Source organism: Tympanuchus pallidicinctus, unplaced genomic scaffold (assembly GCF_026119805.1).
Source record: "Tympanuchus pallidicinctus isolate F22 unplaced genomic scaffold, pur_lepc_1.0 scaffold2, whole genome shotgun sequence".
Taxonomy (NCBI): Eukaryota; Metazoa; Chordata; class Aves; order Galliformes; family Phasianidae; genus Tympanuchus; species Tympanuchus pallidicinctus.
The window spans coordinates 38,589,270-38,604,170 of NW_026294721.1; the positions used below are offsets into that span (position 1 = coordinate 38,589,270).

The following is a 14,901-nucleotide window of genomic DNA, read 5'->3' on the forward strand; positions in this document are numbered from 1 at the left end:
TTGAAAGACTGGATGTTGTGTTGAGGGACATGGTTTAGTGGGAGCTATTGGGAATAGGTGAACGGTTGGACTGGATGATCTTTTAGGTCTTTTCCAACCTTGGTGATTCTATGATTCTATGATTTCCTTGGTGAATGTGTTATGAAGTTGAAGATATCAGAGTTGGAATTTCTATAGGGTATGGTATGCCAGCAGTAGTACTGGTATGAAGCTTATAGTTGTGTATGACTGCCCAGGATCAATCAACTTTGCAACTTGCATGTGGGAAAAATATTTATTTCCTTCTGAAAGAGGTGATAAATCAAAGCCTTAAGAAAAAAAAAAAAAGTGCAAAGACAGGGTTAGGAGAGAAATGTTGGCCTTGCTGAACTGAGGGGTGACATTTCCATTATTTTCCTGCAACATTTATGTTTCAATTTGTTTCTGACCTTCCCTATAGCATTTAGGAAGGATAGGGATGACTGCACTTGGCACTTCCTGCTTGTTGCTGCTAAAAACAAAGCTTTCATCCAGCCAAAAGGTCATGTGCTGAGTAGGTCAGGTCCCTCATTTGGTTTTAAAAAAAAATAAATTACTAAAAATCTGCTTTGAAGTTTTTAATTATCTCGTCAACCTGTTCTCAACCGCAGCAGGTTTGGTATACCTCCTCACAGCCTGTGCAATGCTGACGCTGCTGTGAGGTTTCAGATGTCCAGCTATAGAGGAAAAACAACCTTCTCTAGGCAGAGCCTCAGCTGGCTGAAGACTGAATTAATTGCCAGGGATCAAGTGGGGCAGATCTGTGTCTCAGGTTTTGGCTACATGTCAGTGAGCTCATTGCTGTACTTGTGGTTTTGTTTAAATGGCAGAATGTCACTTCGCCACCGAACGATGCAGGACAGATAAAGCCGTGCATCAGCGCGTTTCAATTCTCGTTGACCAAGACGGAAATCTTCCGCTCCGCCCCATTCCCTGCCCACAGGAAGGCGGTGGGGAGTGCAGGAAGGCCGCCCTGTGGCTTCTGCGCAGGCGCAGCAACGGCCCTCAGACATAGGAGCTGCGCGCGCTCGAAGCAACCGCCCCGGTTGGCGCGAGGCGAACGCCGGCCAATGGGGCGAGGCGGCGGGGCGGGGCGGCGGGCGCCGGCCAATCGAGCGAGGCGGCGGGGCCGCCGAGGTTTGAAAGCGGTGAAGCTGAGGGAGGGGCCGGAGGCGGATGGGTGCCGGGAGCGTTTCGGCGGCGGCGGCGGCGGCCCGGGATGGCGGAGCGCTTGGTGAGAGGGCGGGGGGAGCGCGGCCTGCGCGGCCCGCGCGGCTGGCGGCCTCCGGGCGCGTTGGCAGGGGGTAGGGAAGGGCAGCGGGGCCGTCTCTCGGGGCTGGGACGCACTTTTCTCCTCAGCGCGCTGTCAGGGGCGGGTGGGCCCTTCCGCCCCCCCCCCGCGCGTTGCGGCCGTGGGAGCGCAGTGCCGCTCCTCAGTGGCAGCGGCCCCGCTCCTCTGGGGCTGCGCGGCGGGGCCCGCGCTCGGCGCCGAAGCCTTCCGTGGGTGGGTTAGGGTTAGCTGGAGGCGCCGGGCGTGCCGCAGCTGTTCCTCCTCTTGCGGCCCTGTCAGAGGAGCGCGGGGGTTACGTTTGATGAGACCTTTATATGTGAGTGGGCTGCGAGGAACTCAGTTCTGTGACTGAACAGGAAAGAAGGCAGTTTTGCACTAAGCGTCTCCAAACTGACAGCATCTCGTCGGTTACCTGAGAGACACAGTGGTTCTGCGTGCCGTGTTAACTGTACGCTGAACGGTGACAGTGGGATGTTTCTTACTTTATTAATATTACTTTGGTTGCTTCTTTGGTTTTTGATTACCATAAGTAACATCTAAAGCTGCTTAGAAATGTGACTGGGGTTTGTCTGTTGCTTTTAAGACTTGCTGGTACTGACTTTGGGTAAACCGGGAATCTTTGAGACTTGTTACACATCAATCAGGAGTGTTGTCATTTGTCAGCGGCATGCTTAGTAACAACTGATTCTTATTTCTTAACAGGATCACTTAAAACAATACTACCGAGCAAGATTCTGTGGGCAAGGAGGGTAATTTCCCTTTATGATTTTAATCGTAGATACATTTGGTTGGAAAAGTTGGTATCTTTAAGTGTAATGGCAAAACTAATGGTGTGTCTTAAAGACATGGTTTGCAGGAGTGGAGCTGATGGGTGGTTGGACTGAATAAGCTTAGAGGTCTTTTCCAACCTTAATAATCTGAACTGATTTAATGATGTTTCCAGCCTTCTTGCGTTTCTTAGTGGAGGGAGAGGCAAATTGTTCTGCACTCCAAAGTGCAAAGGATTTCCTTAGTGTCTCTGTGGCAGTGGTGGGCTATGGAGTATATAAATGTTAAGATACCCCAACTGAGCTACCAGAGTGCAGCTGCAGCCATCTGCAAGTGCTCTGACTTTCAGGAGGGAGAGAAAGTGAGACCACATGGAATTCCAGCTTAAGGTATTTGGTCCTCACTGGTAAATGTGGAACATGAGTTTGGGTATTTCCAGTGCTGCAAAGAGCTTTTGAGACATTTCTGAAGTCATCAAGCTTTTTGTTACTGGAATCTATTTCTGGATGTGTGTTTCATGAGCTTACCAGACCTGCCAAATTACTTGTTTTTATGGATGTTTAATAATTATGAATATTTATGGAAAATAGTATGTGGTGTTTTTCTTATTTTGGTTTTGATCTCCGTGGGCCAGCTGTTAGATTACTTCTGCTATTTTTATTTGTCCGAGGGGAGGGGGGGGGATTTGAAGCCAAGCATCAAAGTTGTTCTCTAGCTTGCAGTTTGATGCCCTAAGTCAGTTCCTGCTTTCAGAGCTTTTATAGAGGTGTAGAGTAACTGCAGGTAAATGTAGGAGGCGAAGCAAAGGATGACTCCTTGTCTGAAGGGATAGACTGCAGACTACACATCTTATTTCTGGGTCTGCTGAGGCTGGATCACCATGCAGGCAGAATTACGTCAGGACCGATTATTTTTTTTTTAATTATTTATTTTAAAACAGAGTCTCTATTCATAGAATCATTAAGTTTGGAAAAGACCTCTCAGCTCACCCAGTCCAACTGTCAGCCCATCCCCACCATGCACTTCCCAGACCTCTTTTACTTGAAGACTATTGCAATAATTGTATGTTTTATTCTTTGGAGGTTATTTCCTCATTCCCAATATGTTTCATGACAGAGCTTTTTGTCTTCTGAAATCACAGTGTAAAGTACTAACTAGTAATAAACTGCTTGCCGGAATAGGTGTATTTAGTATTCTTATTTTTAAAATGTGTGTTTTTTCATCTTTCTAGAAAGAAGATCAATATACAGCCTGGTGAAAATGTTCTGAAATACATACAGGATTGTTTTGAATGTAAGCTTTTATTTGGTGTTGTGCTTAATCTGCTGGTTAGAGCATTGTTTCTTTCTTGTAGTGTATGTAGTAATAAATAAATAGACATTAAAAAAAAAATAAATAAATAAAGTTGATAATATTTCTCCTAGTCTTCAACAGTTCCCCCTTTGCAGCCCTTTGAAACCGGGTCTAAGCTGTATGATTCCAAGTATCCCTTATCGCTTTTTCTTTGTAGGTGATGATACTGATGTCATAGTAAGCTCTCCAGAAGCAACCTGTTTCTCAACTCCTCTTGTCAGAAACCAGGAGAGGACTTCAACACAGAGCCCTAGGGTAAGTTGGACCTACCTTTTACGTGATCTGATAGTGACAGGACAAGGGGGAATGGCTTTAAACTAAAAGAGGGGAGATTTATCTTAGATGTTAGGAAGGAATTTTTGATTCATATGATGGTGAGGCACTGGAACAGGCTGCCCAGAGAGGTGCTCGATCAAGGCCAGGTTGGATAGGGCCCCAAGCAGCCTGATGTAGTGGCTGGCAACCCACAATCTTTAAGATCCCCTTCCACCTAAGCCATTCTGATTGATTGCGGTGCTATCACAGCGTAGTGCTGGGTGCAGCTTCACTTGGGTGCACATTTGGATCTGTAGGATTGATTTCTGTATGAACGTTGAGTGAATAAGTTCTGTATGTCAAAAATATCAATGTATAGGCTATAATGTTCTGTAATATTTGCTGGTAATGATTTTCCTTAGTTTGTTGTACTGATATAGTAAATAATCTCTTACAAGATTTATTTAATGGCCTTTTTTTCAGATTTTACTAATTTTTTTTCCGACTTTCTGTCTGAGATAGTTACATTTCTTGTGCTCTCATAGTGAAGCATGCTATCTTGTAATTGATGCTGGGTATGGCTGTCATGGACTCCTTTGGGGTTGGTTTCAGGCACTTTACCAGATGTATGGACACAGCTCTTAGCTGTCAGGTGGAGAGGGTAACACTGAGAGACCATTCTCCTATGAAGGGGACTTTTTAGCTCTTGACAAGCAGGCAGTATCTGAAAAATAACTTTGTAGCTTGGAGGAATGGACAGAGTTGTTGGTTTATTGTCTAAAAGAATGATGGGAATCTAGTTTTCTATCTAGTTTTGATGCTTTGATCTAGTGTTTATCCAGTAGGGTATTCTGTTAATAGCATCAAAATGGGCAACATTTATATTGGCATTTGTTTATTTCAGTCTGATGTTAGAATACTGAATAATCTCAAGTTTTTCTTGCAAAACTTCAGCCTGCATAATTGTAGCTGAATTAGTTGGTTTAAATTAATTTGTTTTAACGAAAAGAATGTATTGCCTGTGGAAGAGCAGTCTGTTTATTTGAAACTGCAGATTGATGTTCATGTACGCAGTACTTTTACCTGTTTGAAATATACAGTTAGTTTTAGAAAGTCTTAATAGAAAACTGAAGTGTTCTGTTGAAATAGAAACGAGCTTTAAATTTGTAAGGATTAAAGTAAGGAAACGATATTGTTTTCTGTAGAAGTTCTTACTCCTGTCAAAATACCATGGCTTTGTGAAACATTTTTCTTTGATGTCTCATTCTTCGTTGAATGTCAGCCAGATGCAGGGTTAACTAACGCGGCAGCAAATAGAGCCTGTCTTTCCACTGTGTCCTTACCTGCAACGCCAGTGAAGACAGTCAGGAGCAAAGGTTGGTAGTGTTATTTTTAAGGTTTTCTGGGTAACTCTTCTTTGGGGTTTTAGGAGCTTTTGAGTACAACTAAACCTATTTAATCTGTGTGGCAGGGGAGCCGTGTGTGTTCTACCCGGAGCCTGGAAGAAACAGTCACATAGCTGGTTCTGTCAAAACAGACAATCCTGTGCCAAGAGGAGAAACACAGGTGTTAACATTCAAAGATGTTGAAGTACTATGTGAAAGTCCTGCCAAGTTATCAGATCCTGAGGATGATCATGGAGTTGTGGGATCACCTCTTCTTGTGGAGGAAGCAAAGTCTTCTCCTGTACAAACGTAAGTAGGGGTGAATGTTGTTTTTGACTAAGGGTTAAATCAGTACAATGGTTTCAGTTGATGAGTTTGTGTTCTGAACAAAAATAATTCCAGATTGGATGAAAAAAAGGTCTGTCTTTATTCAGAAGGGAGGCATCATTGTTTTTTATTAAATGTTCTGGTGATGAGGGTTAAGTCCCAGAAGTGCAGTACTTAAGACTTCCAGAATGAATTTAAACTCCTTTTTTACGGGAAAGTTTCTAAGATGGATAATCTGGGCTTTTTCAGTGAATGCTATTGAAAGCATTGATCTTAACATAACAAAAGCTTTGTTAAAGCAGTGGTAGGCAGTCATCCTTGCCCTCGCTCTGAATACATCAATATTTTAAATAAAGTAGGGTAGTTTCAGTTGCAGTCACAATCTCCTTTTCAGAAAATTTCAATTCCAGTTGCAATAGTGGCTGACTGTCCCAGCCACGATTCTGCTTTCTAAGCAGGTTGAACCTCTACTGGAGGTCATGGAAGGGAGGAAATGACAGCAGTCCCAGTGACACATGATGAAGTGAGACTGGGAAGAGAATGCACTAATGATCTAGGAAATCTGACATGTTGTGAAGCACATTCTCCTAAAATTAGGAATTTGCCTTGTTGAGCTGTACTTTGATCAGGAGTCATGGTCTCACCCCATGTTGCATTATTGGTTTGGATGCTTTCTACTACACTGGGAAGCAGTACTGCTTACCCACGTTCCATTAAATTAACAAATAAAAGTTTATTTGTAAAAACTGATATGCTGTCAGCAGGAGAAAATGAGAGCATCTGTCCATCCACAAAATGAAATTGACTGCACGTTAAGTATACCATCATGCTTAAATGCTATTTCTCAAATCTAGTTTAGATTTTGATAACCAAAATGTAAAGAGCCATATGGAGTATGGAAATTTGAAAGGACCTCAAATTGTGAAAGAAAATCAGGATGTTATACAAAGTACAGAACGTTGCTCTATCTCCTGGGTGGAGGGAGATGTCCATCTCTTCAATCTTTTTAGCATCTGTAATGGCTGGAACACTCGAAAAGAGATTTCTTTTGAGGCTTAGCATGGAACAGTCTGCTTGTAAAATAATAATCCAATCCTGGGATTCTTTTGGGAAAGGGTTTAACTAGTTAGAATGTTCTGTGAAGGTAGGATTTAACAATGATTTCGTTTTTAACCTCGTTTACATTTGTCTGCAGGTTGAGTTGTATGGAGGCTAAGGAGCCTCCATGCTTCAGATTGATCTTGAGATGTTTTGATTGGTAGATTGGAAGATTCAGGAAAAGTTTTTATGTTTTAGGTTATTAAGGAGAAAAGTTTTATGGTTATTAGGTTATTAAGGAGATTTTGAGAAAGAGTTAGTGTGAATTAGTGGGGTTTGATAGGAAGCTGACTACTCAGCACTTGAAAAACAATAAGGCACGTGTTTGGGGCCAAAGCAAGAAAACAACAGGGGTGTGATCATTTTGGAAAATTAAGAGCAATGGATGATGGGCTGTAGAATCATTTGTCTGGGAATGTCCTGTAGAATGTTTACGTGCTTTATCAGCTGATTTTTCAAGATTGGCACTCGTGTTGTTCTCCCAAATAACGCGAGTGCTTTGTCCCTCCTTTCTTTAGGCATACGGACTCAATCGCACCATCATCACCTCCTCCTGTCAAAGATCGAAACGTAGAAATAGAAAGCGATTGTGAGTTTTTAATTGATGAATCAGATTGTCTGTCTTTTAAGTCTTGGTTTTCAATACCCCACAAGAACAGAAAGTCAAAAAAAGATGGCTTCGTGACTCCTGTTTTGAAATCTCAGTCCTCTGAAAAGGAAAAGACAGCAGATAAGAAATGCAAGAACATGAAGGTACGGGCTGAAGTACATGGTGAACAGAAAATGAAGAGTGTCGGAGGGCAACGTGACTTGAAAAGAACGTCAGAATCCCATCCGGTCTCTTCTGACAGTGGGGGAGAGGTCCTTAAATCTCAAATGAGAAGCAGTACTCGTGTGGGTAAGTCAGCTAACTCATCTTCAGACTTGCCTTTCCTTGTCATGTTACTGGGTATTTTTATGGGGGCTGTTATGTATGGAAGCTGGAGATCAAGGAGATGAAAGAGATTAATGGAGTCCTAATTGATGTTTCAATTAGGACTCCAGTATAGTTACATTTGGGTGTATGTAGGCAGCAAGTCTGTATTTTTTTACTTGTGGATTATGTAATGCGAAAGTGCCAGTTCTTCTGTTTAAGGTTTACCAATCTTGAGAAAAGTATATGGAAGCAACTTGATATTCACCAGTTTGATAAAGAACTACTGATGTTATCGGGGTGGCTGGCTGATAGTGTCTGCCAAGTCTTTGTTACTGGTGATGGCTAGCCAGCAAGATGTCCGTGTGACTCCCTGAGTACTGTGGCCTTATATATAAAGGTAGGGTAAAACACGGAGTATCAGGATTAGCAAAGTCATTCACTGAAAGCAAGGATACTTAGTTACAGCTGCAAAGCAGTTTCTCACAAACAAGTTTGTTGCAGCTACTTAAAGAAGGTGGAGGCAGTTGACTTGTGTTCCCACGCTAACACCAGTCCTTTCTCACAGGCCAGTTGCCTGTTGAGGCCATGGTCTGTATTTTTCCACACAGATTCACCTCTGCCCCCAACTCTATCTTCTCCTGTTAGGAGTCCAAAATATTAAGTTAGATGTTCTGTCTTTTCCTACAAGCTGACAAATAGGTAGAAGTACCCACAAGCTTTTGCTCTTGTATCGCTAGAAAGGATATTAAGATACGTACTTTAAATGAAGAGGTCAGTTTTTATGAATTATTTGGGAAGAATTTTCTAGCAGGTAGCACTGAAAACTGGAAGCACATACAACATAACATTTCTGCTCTTTTACTGCTAGGAGATATGAATTAGAGCTTTATTTCAAATGTTAGGGGAAAATAAGTTCTTGTGATATTTAATGTTTGGGTGATTTTTTTAAATTCATTTTTGTGTTTAGGTGTAAACTTATTTCTTTGGGTTTTTATGGGGAGAAAGTATTCATTTCCATGTGTTTTTTATATTCCCAGGAAAATCGAAACCAGATGAACTTAAGGGATCTTCCAAGCATAGAAAGAAGATGTCCTATCAATCAAAAGCTGAACAGCTGATGCTATCTGGGTTGGACTCAGAAGCATCTGATGAAGAACAAAAGATAAGAAGGGTGATGGCAAGGGAAGATTTGCCAGTGCCCTCAGCTGAGCATCAGCAAGAGCAGATGCTATCGCCAAAAAGGAATCTCACTCCTTGCAAGTACCAGCAGTCTGCTTTAAAAGCTTATCAGCGTTCAGTTCACAGGAAACAAACTAAGCAAAAACTTGCAAATGATAAGGTGTTGAAGATCCAAAGGAAGAAGCTGAAAAAATCTGAAAAGAGAAATGGTAATAAAAATCCTGAGCCACAGAGATGGAAGAGTTCTGACAGTGAACCTGGTGAAGAAGGACTTGAAAGGGAGCCCTTAAAATCAAGTGAAATGTTTACCTCACCTCCGCATCAGGAATTACAGACTTCTGTGTTTCAGAAGTTGGCTAAGTCTGAAAAAGCTGAGAAAGTATTGCACTCTTTGGAAACAGTTACTGGTGTAAATAACAAAACTCCTTTAAAAGCTGCAGAGTTACTGCAGCATCTCGTAGACAGTAAGAAGAATTCTGAAAAGAAAAGATCATCAGCTACGTCTTCAGGGAAGATGCTCAAAAAGATTCATCACAGAGCCCATAAAAGAGCTTGCTCAATCACGGGGGACACTGAGCCTCAAAATACAACAGATTCTGACAGCTCTTCTGCACAGGAGGTAGCAAGAAAAAAACACAAGCAATCAGCTGTGGAAACAAGTCAAAAAAGAAAAAGTAACAGGCACGGGAGACTGCAGTAAGCTATTCATTCAATTCCTTAGAAAATCTAGCGTGACTTGGTATATTCAGTTAAATTTTGAGCATTAATTACAGTGTCGAAATAAGTGACTGTTTCAGGTGGTTAAATAGCTAATAGAGAAACCAAGTGGTGTAATCACCATTCTGTTATCAGTGATGGGTGCCAAGGGTAATGTCTGTAAGCACTTAAGGAAACTTGGAGTTTTTGAAGTGTGATTTGGAGATTGAGTAGCAGATCCAGTGTTCGGTGGTTTGGATGTTTGTTTTTGCATTGCTTTTTTTTTACTCTCTTAAATGGTTCCCTGCAGTAAGTAAAATTGTTGACTTACAGTAAGCACGGTAATTGTTTCTTTTCTAGACATTCCACTGAAGCTGAGAAAGCTATGGGTCTTGAAAGGTAATTTCCTGTGTTGTCTGTAAAACTTGTATTTAATCTCATTCCTTCTGTACTGAGACAGCACAGCTCTTTGGTGCAAGTTACTGTGCTCTGTGGTGTTTCAGTATAGCAACCAGTAGAAATGGATCATAACTGATGCCTGAGGCATGTTGCTATCATGCTAACATAGTAAGCTGATCTAAAAGGTGTTGCATTTGGGTTGAGGCAATCCCAGATATGTGTACCAGCTGAGAAGGACCCGTGGGCCTTTGTTGGATGAAAAGCAGACAAGAAGTGTGCTCTTGCAGCCCACAAGGTATCCTGGGCTGCCTCAAGTGAGGGGAGGCCAGCAGGGCAAGGGAGGTGATTGTCCCCCTCTACTTTAGCCATGTAAGGCCTTACCTACAGCACTGTGTCCAGGTCTGGGGCCACCAGTAGAAGAGGGATGCAGAGCTGTTGAGTGAGTCCAAAGGAGGGACATAGAGATGATCAGAAGGCTGCAGTGCTTCTCCTACAAAGAAAGATTGAGAGAGCTGAGCTTGTTCAGCTTGGAGAAGGCTGCAGAGAGACCTCGTTGCTGCCTTCCAGTACCAGAAGATACCAGAAGAGAGCTTTACAAGTGGGAGGGGAACCAACTTTTTACATGGTCTGATGGTGACGGGACAAGGGAGAATGGCTTTAAACTGAAAGAGTGGAGGTTTTGGTTAGATGTTAGGAAGAAATTTCTTATTTAGAGGCTGGTGAGGTGCTGGAGCAGGTTGTGCAGAAAGGTTGTGGATGTTCCATCTCTGGAGGCATTCAGGGCCAGGTTGCATGGGATCATTGTGGGCAGCCTGATGTAGTGGCTGGCAACCCTGTCCATGGCAGTGGGGATCAGAACTGGGCAGTCTTTAATGTCCTCTTCATCCTAAGTCATTCTATGATTCTAAATTGTACTTTCTGTCATAAGTAAGGAGCCGCCAGTAATGTCACACCTGCTGAGTAAGGTATCCTGCATTATCTGCACTCCAAACCCTTGTTTGTGTTTGTAGACATGCAGATACCTCCTCTTTTGTGCAATGGGCTCTTTAATGAAATAGAAGAGGCAAATTGTCAATGTAACATTCTTTTACTATAACTCTACTGAAAACTGTAACGCTTCAGTTGAAGTGAGCTTAGAGCAGACTTCAGTTGGACAAACTGATGCAGCAAAATGTAAGCATGAAGATCTAGTATTGAAATGCATCTTTTGGGGATTAGGTGGGGCACAGCTGTATTCTTCCCCTGTTGAATTTTATTGGCGTGGTAGTGGCAGTGGGATGCAGTCATGATTACAGAAGGAGGCAAGGTTGGGTCTATAAAGAACATACTAGGTCTATAAAGAACAATCTTGTTCTGAGTAATGCTTGGAGAATCTTTCTGGTGGAGGTGCATATGGATGATAATTATTGTTATATCAGGGGGATCGTTTTATGACAGGATTCATACAGCTGAAATTCTAAACTTTGTTACTGTCCTTTTGCTTACGGCATATAGAACATTTCTCTTAACTACTTCTGTAGTGCTGCAGAGGAGAGGAGAACGTCTGTTTCTTCTGGAAGGCAGGAGAAAATGTCATCAGACTTTTACGAGGCCTGGTTAGAGAGATGTGAGCACAGCTTGTCTGCCTCATAACTCAGTAGAGGAGCAACTGATGAAAAGACCTGTGATTTTCTAACAGTGGTCATTTGCTTCAGTGTTGAATCAAGTGCAGACAGGTGTTTGGATGGAAAAAAAGCCTACGTTCTCAAAGAAACTTGATTTTGCTGTTTTTGTTGTTGCTGTAACATTTCTTTGATATGGAACACATTGAAACAGGCGTATCTTTATTCTTTTCTTTTGAAGCGGGCTTGTTCTAGAACATTCTGAGAAATATACTTCGCCAAGTAAGCACTGTGAAGAGAATAATGAATCTTCAGGTACTATTTGAAGTTGGTATTTTCATGCATTGTATGTATGAGCTACTTAGGCTGTGATTGCACAGTAATTTCTCTTGTATCCTCAGCTCTTGTTCTTCAGAATAAGAAGTGCAGGTTGAATTGGCTGTAATTGCAGTTCTGCCCAAGTACGTGGTACAATACCAACCAGCTTCATGCTGTTTTAGCTGTGTAAGGACAAGCACTGTGTGGTCTGGCGTCAAGCCTTTCAGGATACAGTTGTCCTTGCACAATACTCAGATCAAATTTTGTAGGCTCAGGTTTGTAAGGGAACTATTAGGTCACGGCTTGAACTGGTGAGTGAGCACCCGGTGAAGGGATGTGGCTGGCCTAGGGGACGCAGGCACACTGTTTGCACCTGTGCTCCCCAGGTGACCAGAAGGGGTGGACCCAGGCTAGAGCCACACTGGGCTCATGCAAGGGCCAGCTGCTGAAGGGAGAGCATCTCTTGCACCTAGGCTGCTTCCTCAGAAGGAGTGCTGCATAGCCAGAGAGCCCCTTCAACTCTTCTTTCTGTGTATGACTGCTGGCCTACCTGTGGATGCTTTGCCTGGTATTGCCAAGAACCTCTCAGAAGCAATTTTGCTTCTTTGTGAGCAGAACAAGTCTGAACCAATTCCATGCATTGTCATGTAGAGATACTGTATTTAATCACTTCAGGCCACTGTAGAGCTAAGTTTCCCACTGTATGGCCTGTTCACCTAAAAAATCTTGGTTTTCTGTGTCAAGTTGCTCTACGCAAGTTAAACGTGCTGCTGTAATGAGTGTGAACCCTGGAGGTTGAAAGTCTTTTCCTTCCTTTTAAACCAGTTAAGAGTGTTGTTTAGTTCATGTCGTGGTTTTTTTTTTTTTCAGACCTAGTTTTATGGCTTTTCTAATAAGTTTATTTGAAGTTATACTGGGGGGCGTAAAGCTGAATGATCTCACACTTCAGTCAGTAAAATTGTGCATGTAGTTACAATACTTTTTAGAGAGATTTTTTTAGAGAGAGATGTCTGAGGAATATTTACTTGAATGCATAGTTTTCCTGTACATTTTAAGCTTATGCTTTTTAATGCATACATAAATTACATATTTATCTACATTGGGTTTCATGAATCTTTAAAGAAAAAATGTCAGAGGGAACATTAACGTTGGGAGTTGTGGGATGGATTGAATAAAAGTCACGAGTAGTAAATAAATGCCTATTGTGATGGCTTTTTAAATGTATTTTCAGATAATTCTGAAGACCTGCATTGTCAAATAAAAAATCTACTGTCAGACGAGATAGGCAGGCAAAAAATAGGTAAGGTTATTTTATAATACCTTAACATAAGTGCAGAAATATAAAGACACTTCCAACTTGATGTAAATTTTTGCTGAAGGAAACACAGGAGAACACCTAGAAATCTATGATTCACTAATCACAAATGAGTGAATTTGTTAATTCACTAAGCATCTTTAACATTTCATGCAAATGTAGAGTACTCAAAATCATAATTTTAAGTTGAATGAGATCTGGAAAGCAGTCTGGAAAATGCATGGGATATGTTTATAGACAGGACTTGTTACTTCCTCTTTGGAGTACTACATAGCCCTACTCTATTTTTTTTTAACTTCTGAAAACTTTTTTTTCTATGTTCAACAGTCACCATTTTAATTGTCCCATTTTCAACTTTTTGAGTTAGCACATTGCTTACAGTTCAGTGAGAGGGTTTGAATTAATCTTGCACAGTGTAACTGAGGGTGCAGATAAGCTGCCTTCTGTGATATCTGAATTGGTCCTGTGGGAGAGGATGGCACAATGGGCACGTGGTGGATTGTAATCCCATGCTAATCTGTTGTTGTTATTTCCTCCATTATAGTTTTTGAAGGTACACAACTATATTGTTGTGCACAAAATAATACAGGCAAAGCCTGTTGTTGTTTTTAATTTACCATTTTTATTTTTAGCATTTAAATATTCTTGACTAATTTGTTCTCAACTCTTAAAGGAGCTTTTATTTTTTTCTTACAAAATGTAAAATTCTTACTGTATTCATACATTGCAGCTTAGAAAAATTGAAGTTGAGATTCTATTAAGTCAGAAGATAAATATCTGAGGAGTCTTGGAAATGCATGGGATTTTCTGTTGGCAAGAGTACTGTTCTTTTTCCAGACCTTGGAGATGGAATTTAAGAATTTGGGAGAGAAGAGAGGCAGCTCAGGCACCCTCTGTTACTTTTCTCTTGCCATAAGAAAGGTGAAACCTTTTCACTTTTGCTGATGAAGTCCTTCAAATTTGAGGAAGATTCTTAGTCATTTTTGAGGAGTTTGTCTTCACAATTAAAGTTTATTTGCTTCTCTGTATTCCTGAGGTCCTAATGTCTGTATATCAGAGCTTGACTAAGGTATGTAGAAAGAAATCCAATGTCAAGCTAGCATGGTGACTGTTTAACAAAAAGCAGAGTGAAGTAATAATGAATGCAAAAGGAGGCTACTGGCAATACCTTATTCCCTTTTTTTGTTGTGAAAGCAAAGTGGTATAAATATCAGCTGGGAAGCGCTGATGCCTTGAGATGGAATAACAGCAGATTGCTTAATGCTTTCTAAATGTTATTTCTAATTAAATAAGTTCACAGTAAGTATGAAAATGACTTAGAAATTATTTCCTTTAAATTAGTGCTGCCTTCCAACACGCCTAATGTTCGTCGAACAAAAAGGATACGACTTAAACCTCTGGAATATTGGCGAGGAGAGCGAGTGACCTATACATTGAAGCCTTCAGGTACAAGTTTCCAAAATACCCATCTCCTTGTTCCTGATGGGGCAGTAAAGGGAGATCTGTGGTTTGATCCTGTGCTATCAAAGCCCTGAGATGCTTACTATTTGTGAACTTTAAAGAAGTCACTTATTTATGGTCTTCAGCTGATTAGTCTTTCTCCCAACATTCTTGTTTAAGCTGGAAGTAATTTAAGCAGAAGATGTTAAATAAACTTACATTAACGATTTAGCAAATTTTAAAAAAAGATTTGCACTAGTGTGTTTGTTAGACGTTCTGTGACAGCAGGAGCTGCTTATTGGATCATTTTTGGGAGCATTTTTAATTGCGTGGGCACTGCTTTCTAGAGCAGATACTATAACGTTTTATCTAATCTCAGCATTAAATACCTTGGTGATGGAATACATCTTGTACTCAGACTAATTTGGTCTTTTGCTGATTCATCAGTCCGCTTGGAAATAGTATTTCCTTTTGTCCCTGAAGTCAATACTTTGTCTTAAAACTTAACTCTCATGTTCTGGCTTTCTGAAAAGTTCCTTGAA

The 14,901-nt window shown here is 41.3% G+C and overlaps 1 protein-coding gene across 4 annotated transcripts in view; it reads left to right on the forward strand.

The window, feature by feature from the left end:
- The first annotated feature begins 1,182 nt into the window (after positions 1-1,182).
- Positions 1,183-14,901, forward strand: part of CENPC (centromere protein C) — a 33,563-nt gene continuing 19,844 nt past the window's right edge. For all 4 annotated transcript variants that reach the window (XR_008206852.1, XR_008206853.1, XM_052683218.1 and 1 more), the window contains exons 1-12: positions 1,183-1,252; positions 2,012-2,058; positions 3,309-3,370; positions 3,588-3,685; positions 4,968-5,061; positions 5,157-5,379; positions 7,014-7,393; positions 8,449-9,286; positions 9,647-9,685; positions 11,528-11,601; positions 12,836-12,904; positions 14,261-14,365. Coding sequence is in view for 2 of the 4 variants with exons in the window: in XM_052683218.1 (XP_052539178.1) it covers positions 1,238-1,252; positions 2,012-2,058; positions 3,309-3,370; positions 3,588-3,685; positions 4,968-5,061; positions 5,157-5,379; positions 7,014-7,393; positions 8,449-9,286; positions 9,647-9,685; positions 11,528-11,601; positions 12,836-12,904; positions 14,261-14,365 (2,044 nt within the window). In the remaining 2 variants the exon portion in view is untranslated. The remainder of the gene's footprint in view (positions 1,253-2,011; positions 2,059-3,308; positions 3,371-3,587; positions 3,686-4,967; positions 5,062-5,156; positions 5,380-7,013; positions 7,394-8,448; positions 9,287-9,646; positions 9,686-11,527; positions 11,602-12,835; positions 12,905-14,260; positions 14,366-14,901) is intronic.